This window comes from Lutra lutra, chromosome 9 (genome assembly GCF_902655055.1).
Source record: "Lutra lutra chromosome 9, mLutLut1.2, whole genome shotgun sequence".
Lineage (NCBI taxonomy): Eukaryota > Metazoa > Chordata > Mammalia > Carnivora > Mustelidae > Lutra > Lutra lutra.
The window spans coordinates 120660427-120676890 of record NC_062286.1 but is presented as its reverse complement, the minus strand read 5'-3'; the positions used below and the strand labels follow the sequence as shown (position 1 = coordinate 120676890).

At 43.0% G+C, this 16464-nt stretch overlaps 1 protein-coding gene across 2 annotated transcripts in view; it reads left to right on the top strand.

Moving 5' to 3' along the window:
- LOC125108918 (ubiquinol-cytochrome-c reductase complex assembly factor 1) overlaps window positions 1-16464 on the top strand; it is a 96915-nt gene that overhangs the window by 72974 nt on the left and 7477 nt on the right. For both annotated transcript variants that reach the window (XM_047745376.1, XM_047745377.1), the window contains exon 8: window positions 12978-13055. In XM_047745376.1, the coding sequence (XP_047601332.1) occupies window positions 12978-13055 (78 nt within the window). The remainder of the gene's footprint in view (window positions 1-12977; window positions 13056-16464) is intronic.

The following is a 16464-nucleotide window of genomic DNA, read 5'->3' as shown; positions in this document are numbered from 1 at the left end:
CATTTTAGGAGCCCTGAGTGATAGGATTTGGACATAGCACTAAAATTACTGTCTCGGGGCGCCTGGGTGTCTCAGTTGTTGATCGTCTGCTTTCGGCTCAGGTCATGATCCTAGACTCCTGGGGATGGAGCCCTGCATCGGCCTCACCGGGGAGCCTGCTTTTCCCTCTCCCTCTACTCCCCTCCCTTGTTCCCCTTTTCATAAATAAATAAAATCTTTAAAAAAAAATAAAATTACTATCTAACATTCTATGTATTTTATTTTGTCCTTTTCCCCTTCCTAAAATGTAAGCTCTAGGAATTCAAGTATTATCTCTCTCTCCTCCTTTTTTTTTTTTTTTTTTTTTTAAGATTTTATTTATTTATTTACAGACAGAGGTCACAAGCAGGCAGAGAGGCAGGCGGCGGGGGGGCGGGAAGCAGGCTCCCCGCAAGCAGAGAGCCCGATGCGGGGCTCGATCCCTGGACCCTGAGATCATGACCCGAGCCGAAGGCAGAGGCCTTAACCCACTGAGCCACCCAGGCGCCCCTCTCCTCCTTTTTTTAAGGATTTTGTTTTTAAGTAATTTTGTTTTTAAGTAATCCAGTGTGAGGCTCAGACTCACAACCCCGAGATCAAGAGTCACATGCTCAATCAACTGAGCCAGCCAGGGGCCCCTATATTGTCTCTTGTTTATTGCTGTAGCCTCGACTCTTAGACTCTGAACGTTTCTGCTCGTCTCACCACTGACCTTCTCGTTACTTGAGCAGGAGAGCTTCTACCGGAATCCAGGCTCACCCCTTCCCAGGATACTTCTACAGGATTCTGTCAGCCGAATAGCACTTCTGTTTGAGCCTTAAGACAAAAGAATGTTGGACTAAGAATCAGATGACATTGTGTTTCTGTGAACATCTCCACCATCTCTGAGCAGACTGACAGTTGTTGACTCATCTTTCTGAACCTTTGTTTCCTCATCTCCACAGCAGGGACCAGCCTGTTTCTGAGGTTACCACAGGGGCAGTATTTGGGAAGTTGTGTGGTTTGGAGCAGTAAGCAGTAAGGAGACAGCAGTGAACAACAAGCATTGTGTATGACCCATGGAGAATAAGGGAAGTGTCCACTTTACCTTTTGGGGTTGTAGACTTTGATCTGACCCCCTCTACCCAGCTGGAGTCACCAGTTAACCTGTGTGATTCCATGATTTAGGGTGGTACCTCTCTTTTGCTCTCCATTACTGCAGAGAAGGAGAAGACAGGACTGTTTGGTAAAAGAGCTAGGAACCTCAAGATTGGGAAGGGGTAGATTTTGGATTCTCTGAGAATGTTTTCCAGGCAGCATGATGTCTGTCTTGGACTTGCTGAGTGGGAAAGGACAGTGCTGCCTCCAGGTCTTCTGGGATGTTTAGATCCTCAGCACCCAGGACAAATGAACAGTGCCCAGGCTCCACTAGCAAAGAACTTACTGGCTTGTTAATTGTCCATTTTCATCTGTTCTGCTTATATGTCTGTGCACTTGAGATGGCCAGTACTGATGGGGAACAAGCATCCTATGGTTTCCCACTGTCCCAAGCCTGCCTAAATTTAATAAAAAATCACTTAGAAAGCAGCAATGTGCCTGCAGCTTTCCTGTGCTCATACGTGCAGTCATGAGGTCCGTGGTGCATTTGGGAGCCTGCAAGTGTCTCCGGAAACCTAAGGTGTGTCAGCATCTTGCTGACAGCAATCAGACCTCGTGACTGCAGGTAGAACCCAGAGGAATGATATCCACTGATTCATTTCCACTGAAAGGGGATCAGGCTCCTCGGCCCCGGTGTTCTGTACTCCTGCTCCACCGCGGATGCCTGCCGAGCTCAAGCTAAGTACACATCTTGCTCATATTACATCTTGTTCAAGTAGGATTTTCCATTACCACAACACAGGAGACATTGAGGGCACCGTGGTTGCTAAAACCCTATAAGACTTGTTGTCTGTCCTGAGTGTGACCAGGGTCAGAAAGTCATCAGCTTATGATTACAAATAACTACTGCATTCTTTTTGCAGTTGGTATCTAGGGAGGTCTAATGATGTGCAAGGCATGCCCTCCTCACCTTTCTCCTCTGCATCCACCTGATAATCAAATTGTGTTGACCCTGATGTACAAATCCTGATCCTACATTTCTCTGGAAGGCCTGCCTTCCTCTTTATGCCTATTGTCACTTATGTTAATTCAGTTCCTTACCAACTCTCACCTGGGCCATCGCTGCAGCCTTCTCCAGTATTCCTAGCTCTGGCCTTTCCCCCAACTTCGTGGTCTATACTTTATACTTCTAGGGCTAATTTTCAGAAATAAATCTGTCCATGTAACTCCCCTGTGCCTAGACCTCTTCTTGTGGCCTTCAGGGCCATTTCCAGTCAAACAGATACTGCTTTTCCAGTTCTGCCCCTGCTGCTTCCCATTCGTGGCCTTTTTGTTACAAATTTTCTTCTGCAAATGCAGTATTTGTTTACCTCTCTGTGGCTTTGCACATACCATTCTTGCCGTTTGAAAAGTAGTAATCCCTATTCACCCTTTAATACCCAATATAATAAATGTTGCTTCATCTCTGAAGCCTTTCAGCCCCCAGGCTCACCGTTGCCATTTTTTACAGTGTGCGAGGTGTTTCATTTATGTGTGTTGTGTCTTCCACATGAGATCACAGACTTCTCCGGATAGCTACTGTGTTTCGTTCATCCTTTATGTCCACTGCATACCGTAATGTCTTGAATATAGTAGACACTCAGTATATGCTTAGCAAATGTGTATAAGGCAGTGTAGAATTTTGCACCTGGACAGCTTATGGTCTAGCAAGGAAATTAAGTTATTTCCTAATACTACTTAGAAGGGGGTAAGTATTTTAAGGGAGGATTCAATGTATACACATGGTTAAGTCACAGATTGAAATTCTTGTGTGAGAAGAATCATTTGTAATTGGAATTGTCTTTTTTTAAATTGTGGTAAAATATACGTAATATTTGTCATTTTAACCCTTCACAGGAGTACCATTTGGTGGCATTGAATGAAATGCATTCATAATATTACATACCCGTCACTACTATTTATACCAATTTTTTCATCACCCACAACAAGAACTCCCTCATTTCTCCTCTCCAACTCCTTGCAGCCTCTATGCCTATCCTGGATACCTCACAGAAGGGGAGATCATGCAATATTTGTCCTTCTCTGTCTGACTTACTTCATTAAGTGTAATGTTTTCAAGGTATATCCATGTTATAGCATGTATTACTTTGATTTCTTTTAATGGCTGAATATTATTCCATTGCCTGTAGATACCGCATTTTATCTGTTCATCTGTTGATAGATGCTTAGGTTTTTTCCGCCTTGTAGCTATTGTGAATAATGATGTTGTGAACATTGGTGTACAAGTATCAGTTCCAGTCTCAGCTTTCGATTCTTTTGGGTATTTACTTAGGAATGGAATTAATAGGTCATAGGGTAGTTCTGTATTTAACTTTGTGAGAAATCACCAAACTATTTTTCACAATGCTATGCTATTTTACAGTCCCACCAGCAACACTTGAGAGTTCCAGTTTTTCTATATCTTTGCTAACACTTGATATTTTCCTTTTCCTCTTTTTTTTTTTTTAAATTATAGCCCCCCTAGTAGGTGTGAATGGAATTATCCTTTGCTTATTATACTTCCGTAATTGCCTTGCTGATTGGCTCTACCTTGATTATTGGCCATTAATGACCACTAATAAATGAAACTGTTTTCACTTTCCAAATCTTGTATTTAACAACAGAAAACCAAAGCCTGATCAAAACTTTTGTGCACTGGCACTTGTTAGCAGGGCATGAGCCCTTTGTTAAACTTGGAAATGTAAGCAAAAGGGCATTTCTTAGAAAAGTTTCCTAGTTATTCTTCCGTAGCACTCGTTATAGAACAGGCAGGGATCAAAGGTCTGTTAATGTTTAACCTGTTCACTTCAGAGAGTTAGCTGGCTCTTTTTTTTTTTTTTTTAAGATTTTATTTATTTGACAGAGAGAGAGAGAGATCACAAATAGGCAGAGAGGCAGGCAGAGAGGGGGGCGGGAAGCAGGCTCCCTGCTGAGCAGAGAGCCCAATGCAGGGCTTGATCCCAGGACCCTGAGATCATGACCCGAGCCAAAGGCAGAGGCCTTAACCCACTGAGCCACCTAGGCACCCCGAGTTAGCTGGCTCTTAATCTCATGGGAATGATCAGTGAGAGAGGAAAAACCCAGTTGCCCACTTCATGTTTTCTTACCCTGACACTTGTGAAGTTCTTTCTCTGTTCAGTCAGAGGTTCTCCTTCTGTATTAAATATTTTGACTTCAAGTCTAGAACAATGGAACCTGATAGTTATGGAACTAGAGGTGATCTTGAAATAATTCAGTGGAAGAGACTGCTTTGAGAGAGGTGTGTGGAGTTTCAGGGGCTAGGTGAGGACACACTGAAAGACAGGAGTTGGGCCTCTTCAGGCTAGAGTAGTGTTTGGAAACCATGAAAACAGCAGCAGCGTGTACACAGGCCCGCTCACCCACTCCCAAATCCACGTACTTAATCCTTGTACTCAAGGGAACTTGAGTAAAGGTGGGTGGACATCACTAATAGAAGATGTAATTATGACAGGGAATACTGTATTGAGTCATTCTGATGCCATGTGCTGAGCAGTGCGCCATCTTTGCCCTCAAGGAGCTCACAGTCTATTGCAGTCGGGGAATGACGGGGACAGACTATGAACAGACTATTAAAATAGCACAGTATGCCTTCCTGGTGGAAATATTAAAAAACCACGTGAAGGAAAAAGCAACAAGTGTTAGGGAACTTGAAAGACTTCACAGAAAATAAGATGATGCCTCTTCTGTAAAATGAGAACAATGACACCCCCCTTTTAGGATTATTGTGAAGATTAAAGAGATAATACATAAAGTTTTTAATACAGTTGCTGACACATGGTAGACATTCTACAAATGCTAACTAATGTTGTTATTATATTATTATGGAGAGGTTTTATTGAATTGATGAATGACAATATATCCATTGATTACACTCAACAGAGACTGACTTCAGCTAATTTAAACAAACAAAAACATTTGTTGGGGGCTAACTAGTGCTCACAGAACGGAAAGGAGAGTTTGACAACAGGCCCCAGGAAGCTCAGGGATTGCAGTTTAGTGATAGGAATTTAGTACGTCTCTTTGGGATGACCCAGCTTTAGCTGCCTTTTATCTTTGGGTGTCTCTGTTCAGAAGCAAAACTCTGATTAGCTAGGATTCTCTGCCCATCTCTGTGATGAGGGGACAGGTTTCCAAGACCAGCAACCCACCAACTCATTTGGAGTTGGGGAGGAGTAGGTCTAGGCCCTAAGGAAGGGATGTAGGGAGTGAGTGATACTCACCTCAGGCAGTATCAGAGTATTCCCCAAATCTGCTGATCCATTGATACCAATGCTGGAAGCAACCAGGCCAACTCATGAAACACTCTCTGGGTGTTTCTTTTGTCCACAGAATCTTGAATGCTCTGGCTTATGACCAATGGCAACCCAACGTGACCATACCTATCTGACATTCTTCATGGAAATTTCTCTGGTTTCTCCATGTTTGTTATGATGGCTAAAACAAAGACTTTTGACTATTATAATAGTAGAAGAAAGAAAACTTTTTGACCTTTGTATATGGAGTTTCTTTTCATATGTCCACCTTAATAATTTCTCATTTGTCAGCTCATGATCAGAGATTTGCTCTGGGATTTTATTATGACTATGTGTGTAGTCAAACCCTCCCTTCATCCGGTTACTTATTATTTTAGCCTATACATGCTGCTGTGTATTTGACCTTGTTGAATCTCATCTTGTTTCTAGAATAACTTTTCAAGAATTCAGAGTCATTTCCATTTTACTCTAGTTTTTCAAAGTACTAAAATTAACAATTTTAACTTTTTTGCTTCTGTGATTCTCCGTTTCTAATATGACTCATCAAAAGCAGAAAGATGTGACATTTTAGCGCAGACACTAGATTTAGGGACCAGCTGTCCAAGATAAAAGTTACAGCACTGTCACAAGAAGAGTGTGACTTCGGGGCAAGCCGTTTAGCATTTTTGAACTTCTGTTTTCCTGTTTATAGAGTCAGGACAATAGTAGCAGTTTGTCTGTGAGCTCCTAGAAGGACAAGGTTATTGTCATGAAGTACAAATAAGATTGTATATGTGAATACATTATCAAATCAAATATGATGTATGCTCATTGTTACTGTCACCACTATCATAATTATTATCATTTCCAATTTTCAGTGGAGGCTCCCAGAATTGTTTCCTTTAGAATTTTGTGCTGTCAGTGTTATTGTTGAAACAGTGACTCTTTCAAGTCAATATTAACTCTTCTAACTAGAATATGCATGAGACTTGCCATCTGGGATGCAATAAAACACTTCAAAAACGAGAGTATAGCTGTTATCTTCCTCTTATCCGTACGTCCTGACAAAGAAGAAAATTAAATTAGCGTGATAGTTTGATCTTCCCAGGATCATAATGTTCCTCATCAGCTCTTTTCAGGGTGATTTCAGACTTAACTGATGTGTTGGAATGTCTTGTCAAGTGGGTAAATTACTGTAATTTTCAAGGACATCTGTCTCTTGCTTTGCTCTTTTCCAAGCCTGAGGAAAAGACTCCTGTGCTTTTAACCATTCAGAAATTAAAGCTAGTGGTTCGGCAGGTGTGCCTGCCAAACCACTTACCTTGTTTTTCAAGACATGATCAGGCTGTGCAAATTTTGAATATGCAGATTCCAAGCTGCAAGACTGGGATTTTTAAAATAAATAAGTAAATAAATAAATAAATAATGTAAAAAGGCATTTCAGTATAGCCAGCTTCCCTGTGCATTAAAAGTTAAAAATGATTTATTAAAATAAGATATAAGAATTATCTCATGTTTTGTTTAGGTTGGCTTTTCATCACAGCTGAAATATGCCTTACGGCATGATTCTCTAAAGAGGGAAGAAGAAATCGAAACGAAAAATTGAAACTTTTCAAGTTTTATTATTTTTCCTTTTCTTCTTGGTGTTAATGTAGTTTTCTCTGGATCTGCCTAACACACACACACACAGAATTTTATTTTGTTACATTTTGTGATCATTGCTCTAAGGCCCTCAGTAGATCTGTTAGCCATCATGCAAGTTAGCTCATTACATGCAGGCATGTGTGTTTGGTCTCTCGACGTCCTCCTCCTCTCTGTCTCCTCTCACCTGTTTCTGTGTGTTTTGCATAATATTGCACAGTGAGCTCATTTCTAACATTAAATTTAATAGACTGGCTGATGTTCAGTGCACATTAGCCTATCGCCGTGCAGTCGCTGCAGCCCGTGGTGGTGATCCTGCAAAGCATTGCTGATGGCATTTCTGCCTGCTGGAAAGACCTGACCTGTGATCCTTTGCACTGTTGTACCCTTAGGATGAATTTTGTGTATTCCTTATGCTTTAGTCAGCAACTCTAGCCACCCTTTATTAGTCATTCATTCCAATAATTTTTCTTTTTTTTATTTAAGATTGTACTTTTTGAGTAATCTCTGCACCTAATATGAGGCTCAAAGTCACAACCCCAAGATCAAGAGTCGCATGCTGCACTGACTGAGCCAGCCAGGCTCCCCCATTCCAACAAATTCTTATTAGGCTACTACTGTTAGTAGCTTTGTCTCAAGCCAGTGGCTGTAAAACTTACTCTTACCTTCATGGGCATCCGTTCTTGTGTTGTCACCACCAGCCTTCTTCCATTCTGTCCTCCCATGCCCAAATCACACCGTTTCGCCCACTAGTTTTCCCAGGAATGGGGCTTATCTATACTAGCGATGTCTAATGTCTATTAGTAATTGGCCACTGATGACCCATCTGGTGACCTGTCTCTAGCCACCATTGCAATTGGGATTCTCTGAGTTGTGTTTACCAAAGAGCTTATTAGTTGTTCTTAGCCGTACCTCTACAGAGAATCTAAGTTGTAGATACAGGAAGTGGTGGCCACATCATTTTTTGTGTTTGTTCTAACATAGATAATAAGCACTGGAGTCAGACTGCTCTGTATTCTCATCTTCACCCACTATTTCCTAGCTTCCCAAATGTCAGTTTCCTCTTCTCTAAAGTGGGGATAGTAACAGTACCTGTCTCAGTCACTGGGAAGGATTAAGTGAGCTCACATGCATGAAGTTCTTAGCATAGTTCTTGGCACTTGGTAAACAGTGAGTTATGGGATCTCTTTCTGGACTTAAATCACTTTTGTGGGGCACTGTAGACTGGGGAGAGGGTAGACTTTGCAGAAGGTATAATTGATAAGCTATGTCTTAGAGGATAAGAAGGAGTTAGCGTCCCAGTGGGTGAAGAAGGGGAAGGAATCCTGGCAGTAATATGCTTAAGAGCAATAAGAAAGCAAGCTTATTTGTGAAAATTGCATATCGTTTACTGTGAATGAAGGGTGAGCTAAAAGTGGGGAAGTGGGAGGAGGTGAGGCAGGAAAGATGACCAAGAACAGATCACAGAGAACCGTGTAGAGCTCATGGAGGAGTTTAAACTCGATCCTCCATCACTCTCTCCATCCACATAATCTGGTTCCTCTGTTAAACAGTCACAGAAACATCTTTAAGAGTAGCAACAGCAAAAAGGGGGAAGAGGGCAGTGACTTGGCCTCAAATGAACTGGCTTCTCTTTAAAAGCTAATATTCCTCCTCGAGAATACTATATTAATTAAACATGTGCCTTGCGAGATTCATTATTGTTTTACTTGTGTTCCCTGTTGGTTGTCTCATTCATTAATCTGCTGATTAGTAACCCTGAACTCTTGTATCTCCCCACCCCCTTTTTGGCATTCCCTTTTTAATATACTATGCTGTTCCCCCTGGGACGTCAACTCCAGGACCCGTCCCTGGCCTGCTCGTGTTTGTTTTCTTTGCCCCTTGTGCCTGCCTCTGCTATAACATTTGTAGTATGTGTTAAGTAATCCTTAAGGTAACATTTTTATTATGTCATAAAAAGTGCATGGCAAATATATTATAACTCATGGACTTTGTTTAAAAATGAACGGATAATTTATTGAGTGTGTTACATGAGCCTTGCTCCCCTCCCCATTTCAGCTGAGACTCGCTGCTCATTTAGCCTAGCCTCCTATTGAGTGCTCCCGCCCTGTGACATGCTGGGAAAGCAGACCCATGGTTGGCTAGAAATGACATCATAGTTTATGTACTCAATAAAAATTTAATTAAGTCATTACAGGAATTGCAGTCATCATTTAACCCTCTGATTTCTTCTGTTTAGTTTATTATTAAACATTCAGTAATACCAGTCACCAAATCCTGATGGCTTATAAAATATCTGCATGAATTTTAATAGCTTAAATAAATGGGAAAATATGAGTAACTGATATAAAAGGAACCTTTTCCTTGTGGTGGTGCTGTATGTATGGGTTTTTATGAAAAGCAAAGCATTATGGAAAGGATAAGAGTTTACTGAGAGAACAGCCCAACACTATCTGGGAGGAGTTTCTCATTCGGTTTGTCCATCCGTGTATTCATCACGAGTAGGGTGCTCCGTCCAGAATCATCTGGCAGTGGGGACACAGAACCTGCAGGTCAACAAACAAAAGTTTAAGTGCGGGAATATCCAGCTCCCCTTGGCCGCTGGGCTGGCTAGGAGGGCCCAGTGGGGTGAGTCCCGTAGTTCAGGAAGCTGTTCTCACTCACCCTCACCTGTTGCATGCAGATCATGTGTCTGCACTGATCGAGCTTCCACCCTGTTCCAGGAAGGGCCTTTTTCATGATCTAATCCAGCCTGGGTGATGATATCTGAAAGCCATTCCTGGCTGTGGCTGCTTGCCATCTCTCAGCTAGAGGGGAGAGGGAGAGGCAGTTTACAGGTCACTAGAGTTAGACTATAGGACCAGAGGTGGTAGAGCCTTGCTCATAGGGAATTCTCCCCTTGCTTTCCATTCTTCTGGGGTCATAGCCAGCCAGAATGTAGGTGCATCCCAAGAGGAGAAAGTGTGTTTGTATGTTACTGGACCTTGCTGGAAACTGAGGTTTGCAGATTAATGTGTTGCTGATCTCTAGAAATGTCCTACAGATGGTGAAGCAGGTAAAGCACTTGTCTAGAATCAGGTTCCGATCCTGGCCCTCCAGGATCTTTCTGGGTGACCTCTGGCAAGTTCCTTACCCCTTTTTGGGTCTCAGTTCACCATTTCTTCGGAGGGATTGAACTAGTTGATCTCTGAAGACCCTTCCAGCTCTAAGCTTACTAGGTAGATGCAACACATAAACTAAGTGTGCTAAGCAGGTTCAGTGCCTGGTTGCCTCTGAGAGATGCTCTTGCCTTTCTGTGATGTCTCTGACGTCCGTTTGTGGCTCTGATTCTTCTTGCAGGATGAGAAGAATAACTTGTACGGGAGTAGGGAGAGCCCCAGAATGGCTCTCAGCAGGTCTGGGTTGTAGTCCCATCATCGCGCTTCAGAAGGAATGAACTCTGTCTCTGGCTTGTTTCCTGACTCTGCATTTCACCCCGGGCCATTCTGGAAGACGGTGTAGTACCAAGTTAGGCAATATCTGTTGTTGAAATTTCAGAAACGTGCAAGGTATTCAAGCAGCAAAAAAGGGGAAACAAAAGGGTGTCATCGGATAGAACATGTTAGGCGTGGCACTCAGGCCCTTGTAAGGATTCAGTCATCGGCATGCCAGTCTCAGGTCCTGCTCTGGGCCACGCCCTGGACCAGGTGTCTGTTGGGGGTGGAAGGTTTATCAGAGTTCCTTATGACCTTTGAGTAGCTTACAGACTAGTGGGAGAGACAGGTACATCCATGGCTCTAAACCGTGTTGTGCATTCAGGAGGAAGAGTGTGGACAGAGCTCTAGGAACATAAAGGCTGGAGGTCTGATTTGGCCTGGGTTGAAGGTAGGGGGGAAAGGTCATGGATTGTACCACCAGCTGCATCCAATCTCACATTTTCCAGTCTTGAGCTGGGCTGTTCTCTCTTCCTTTTTGAAAATTATCCCTGACTATTGGAACTGGTTTTGGTTTTCTGTAAACAAACCAGAAGGTATTACTTACTCATAATTCATTGCATTTGCAGAGCATGTTACAGCTTACGGAGGCTTTCAGCATACACTGTTGAATTAATGAATGAATGCATGCTAATTCGATTGCTGTGTAAACCAGCACTGTGTGTAGTGCATTTGAAAAGCAAGGAAATAGATTATTTGACTTGCCCAATATCACATCCTCTGTATACAGCAGAATTAGAACTTGAACCAGGTTGTCTGACCGAACCCAGGTCCTTTCACTACTCCTTTCTGCTCTTCTTCAGAGACCAGTTATGAACCACAGGATTAAATCATTCAGTCTTTGGTATATGATACAAAGTAAAATCATCCTTCTGGAGGCAGGAAGCTGATGGAACAGAAGGCACATGGACTTTGGACTCAGACTGAGCTGGATGCTGGTCTCCGCTTTCTCACTAATTTGCTATGGGACCTGGGGCCAGTTACTTCACCTGCCTGCGGCTGTTTTCTGTGTCCATAAAAATGTGACTGAAGCACACCTGCCCTCTGAGTTCAGTGAGCTAGAGGCGAGGATAGCCATAAAGCACATGGGCCATACTGGGTCCTCAGTAAACGGAGGGGATGACAGTGGCGTGGTTATAGTCCGAGTTGTTAAGGACAAAGCCTATCCTCCACATAATGTTCCTAATAACTTGGTTGTTTCTAAAACCTGTCAGTTTAAATATCCAGTGAGTCCTTCCTTATGTCCTGTACATTACAAACCAGACTTTCTGCTGGGATCCCAGAGAGGAATGAAACATGGCCTGGGCTTTTAAGCATAGTCCTAAAGGTCTGGAGGTCAGAGTTTTACCCTACTGAAGGTGTTGACTGAACTCTATAGTCCAGACTCTGAAGGCCCACCTGGCTGTTCTCTGAGAGAAGTTCTACCTGGGAGTCCATGGTCTCCCTGGAATTATATTTCAAAACAGTCTCTTAAGATTAACAGTCTTACTGGGGACCTGGGTGGCTCAGTGGGTTAAAGCCTCTGCCTTTGACTCAGGTCATGATCCCAGGGTCCTGGGATCGAGCCCCGCATCGGGCTCTCTGCTCAGCAGGGAGTCTGCTTTCTCCTCCCTCTTTGCCTGTCTCTCTGTGATCTCTCTCTGTCAAATAAATAAATAAAATCTTAAAAAAAAAAAAAAGATTAACAGTCTTACTACTTTAGCCTGGCTTATTCTCTTCTCTTCTCTTCATAGCCTCGGAGGCTCCCCATTCTCCTCAGCATCTCACTTAGGGTCCTGCCTCTCTGCCTCCTCTTCACATCTCCTGACAACTTCCTTCTGTCTTTTACCACCACAAGCTTCTTTGAGTAACCCTTAGATGTTTCCTAACCTGGTCCCAGCATACCTCTCCAGTGTTCCTGCCCATTCACCTTCCCTGGCACTTCCCAAACATGTCCTTTCCTGCCTCTACCTTAGCACACCTTGCTCTCTTGGTCTAGAATGTCCTTGCTTCTCCAAGGTCCACCTAAGTGTTACCTCCTGGAGAACTCTTCGCCTGCTCCCAGAGCAGAGATCATTTGTACTAAAATTCATTTATTGCTCACCACTTTTAGGATAGAATTTGAGGCAACATAATTACAGTTTAATTATTTTTTACATGTTTGTTTTGCCATACTAGACTGTGTGCTCCTTCAGCTAAGAAACCATGTCTTACACTTTGTGTTCTGTAGGGTCTAGCACAAAGCCTGACATGTACTTGGGGCTCAGCTCGTTAAACTGAGTTACTGCTTTGTGTAATTTGGGATCAAAACCTAAAGAAGCTGTCAAATTGGGGAGAGTCCTGGCAGATCAGGGAAATGGAACCAGCAGTTTGACCTGTTTGGGGCCTTCTCTCTTTGTTTTTTTACTAAGAGTCTATGATAGTTTAGAGGCAAAAATAATTTTTGTTTTTCTCCCCCTTTTTTCATACTTTTGTTTTTCTCATTTTGTTTCTGTAGGTTAATTCTTATATCCTGAAGAAGAACATGATCCTTATGACAAATAATTTCTATGCAGCAATCTTGGGATATGATGAGGTAAGAGCATTTGCCAAGACTTAAGCAGAACATTGGCTTTCCCCAACAAAGACCATTTATTTATTTATTTATTTATTTATTTATTTATTTATTTTAAATTTAAATTTTCATTAGTGGACACCCAGTGTAGTATTGGTTTCTGGAGTGGAATTCAGGGATTCATCACTTACACAGAAAGACTTTTGATGAGAAACTCTGAGGGAACCTTCAGGGGACATTGTCACTACCCTACCATTACGGCTTAGAATTTATTTCCTCATCTTCACTGACTTGGCAATAGGAATGACTATGCCCAGCAGTTTGCCTAGTGCTTAGAAAAGAGGGCACGATAGAATATGGTCAGATCATTCAACTACTAGTATTTATTGAGTCCTTGTGGGGTGCTGGATGTAGGAACAAAGGCAAATCAGTCACTGTTTCAGCCTCTAGAGATGGGAAGACTGCATGGGCTGCCAGACAGATCATACACTTTTGTGGCTTTCATTATAAAAGCAGTACATACTCATTTCAGAAACTCATAAAACTGCACATAAGTGGTTGAAGTAAATAGAAGGCCCCTTTCCTGTCCTGGCCCACTCCCTGTCCCACAGGAAAACTTTGTTAATAGTTTATTGGGTGTCCTTCCAGACGTTATGTTTGCATATACAGGCACCTACGTATTTTCTTTACACAATGGAAGTTACACTGCATACACTATTTTTTCACTGAACAATATATTTTAGGCCTCCTTATACATCAGAACATTTAGATTTCATTTTTTTTCATTGTACAATATACATAACATCAAATACCACTTTTAAGTGCACATTTTAGTGGTCTGCAGTCCATTCACATTTTTGAGCTACTGTCCCCACCACCCACCTCCAGAATTTCTTCCATCTTCCCAAACTGAAGCTCTTGTACCCATTAAACCCTTACTCTTCCCTCAGCCTCTTCCTAGCCCCTGGTAACCACCACCTTCTCCTTTCTGCCTCTGTGAATTTGAATACTCTGAGTATCCCATGTGAGTAGAATCATATGGGTTTTATTCTTTTGTGACTGGCTTACTTCACTTAGCATAATGTCCTCAGGGTTCACCCATGTGGTAGCATCCCGTCTCATCTTTCTCTCCCCACTATTATTATGAAAATTTCAAACACATCAAAAAGGTAAAAGAATGGTGTAATGAGCACCTGTATGCACACTACCAGGGTTCATCATACCTCATCTTTTTAATAAAACGTGCTTTTCTGCTCATTTTGTGGTGACCTCCAGATTTAATGCAAGCACCACCCCTTCTGCAAAACAGGCCTAGAACTTCGCCAGGCTCAGCTCCTTTCACCTGCTCTGGACTCCACCGTACTCACTACACTAGTGTTAACTGTCACCCTGGCTGGGTGGGGACTCCTTCTGGGTGGTGGCACTGTCTACTGTGTTTGCATTTCTCTTGCCTGGCGTGTGTTAAGTCAGGAATGAGGAAGGGAGGAAAGGCATAAAGGATGAAAGTACGGAGCTGGAGTTCAGGCTAGAGGAAGTGTTATTAGTCTGAAGATAATAATTAAAGCCAGGAGATAAGCTTACAAAAATAGGACTAGTTAAAATTGAGGTTTCCTGATTCTCGGTCCGCCACATATTTGTAGAAAACAGGAAGGTTTATGGGAGAGCAGTTTAGCAATTGCGTACACACGTCATCGATTTAACATGAGCTTGGCGGGCATGGGACAGGAGTTGAGAAACACTGCTTCCATCTACACATTAATTGTTAAATTAGATACATTCTGACTTCAGAAACCTTACAGTGTATAGGAAAATGAGGCTTAGGGGGCACCTGGGCGGCTCAGTGGGTTGGGCCTCTGCCTTTGGCTCAGGTCATGAGCTCAGGGTCCTGGGATCAAGCCCCAAGTTGGCTCTCTGCTCGGTGGGGAACCTGCTTCCCCCCGCCCCCGCCTGTCTCTCAGCCTACTTGTGATCTCTCTGTCAAATAAATAAAAAAAAAATCTAAAAAAAAAAAAAGGCTTAGAATTGAAGAAATAGAATTCTCTATTAGCTGGCATTTGGTTGAGGACTTCACTGCAGCTGGCTCAGCTGATTCCTTTCAACAGTGTTAATAATGTTCTGAATTGTGTGTCTTTTCTGTCCCTTCCATCCCAGTCCATCCTGGCGGGGCCATCTTACAAACACGCCTGATGGCAAGAGTCACCTGGGGAGCTGTTCGAATCTGATACTTGAGCACCTCTCTGAAGATTCCAGGTCAATAGGAGCGGGGCCTGGTGTTTAGCAAGCACCTCTTGTGTGACTCTTTAGAGTGGGAAGGTTTGGGAAATACATAATTACCTGGGACACTTTTTTAGAAATACCACTTGTTTGGGCCCTGTCTCCCCAAAGTTCTATATTAACTGCCATAGGTGGGCATCTGTTGTAAAAGTTCCTCAGGTAATTCTAATGTGCATGCAGATCACGGTAGGTAAAATTTGGATTCTGACTCAGCAAGTCTGGGGTGAAAGGCCTGAGATTCTGCATGGCAGACAAGCTGCAGGTGACTCGGTGCCTCCATTCTGCAGGCCACACTGGGAGTCATGGGTTCTAGAGCTGTGCTGTCCAAGACTAGCCGTGGGTGGTTCTTTTCTGTTGTTGTTGTCATCAGTGTCATCATATTGAACTCACGATCCTGAAATCAAGACCTGAGCTGAGATCAAGAGTGAGAAGCTTGGGGCGCCGCCCGGGTGGCTCAGTGGGTTAAAGCCTCTCCCTTTAGCTCAGGTCACGATCCCAGGGTCCTGCTCAGCAGGGAGCCTGCTTCCCTTCCTCTCTCTCTGCCTGCCTCTCTGCCTACTTGTGATCTCTATCTGTTAAATAAATAAATAAATAATCTTAAAAAAAAAAGAGTGAGAAGCTTAACCGACTGAGCCACCCAGATGCCCCCACATGTGGCTATTTTGGTTTCAAGTCCTTAAATAAAATTGAAATCTGAGCCGCACTGGTTACATTTCAGGTGCTCAATAGCTCTATATGGCTGGTGGCTGCTGTGCTGGACTGTGTGGCTGTCAAGCATTTCTGTCATCCCAGAAAGTTCACTTGGACAATGCCATTCTGCAGCCCCCTTTTCCTAGAATGTTGCTTGGGTTGTGTCCTTACCCTGGCCACTTTGGGAACCTTCCTATTTTCTACTACATTAAGTCCCAAATTCCTTCATGGAATTTCCAGGCCTTCTTTCAAATGTCCCCATTGTGACATGTCCTATCCACTGTTATCTCCCTTTGCTTTTGAGTGTGTAACCTTCTTTTCCAAGTGAGGCCATTTGCCCCACTGCCCCACAGATGTGCTGTGCCTGCTGGAAGCTCTCCTTGGAGCGCAGTGGCCGAGTCCGTCAGCCTGGCACCTTGTAGGCACTCTCTTTGTAAATGTTCAGTGAACCAGTGTAGTCTCTCTT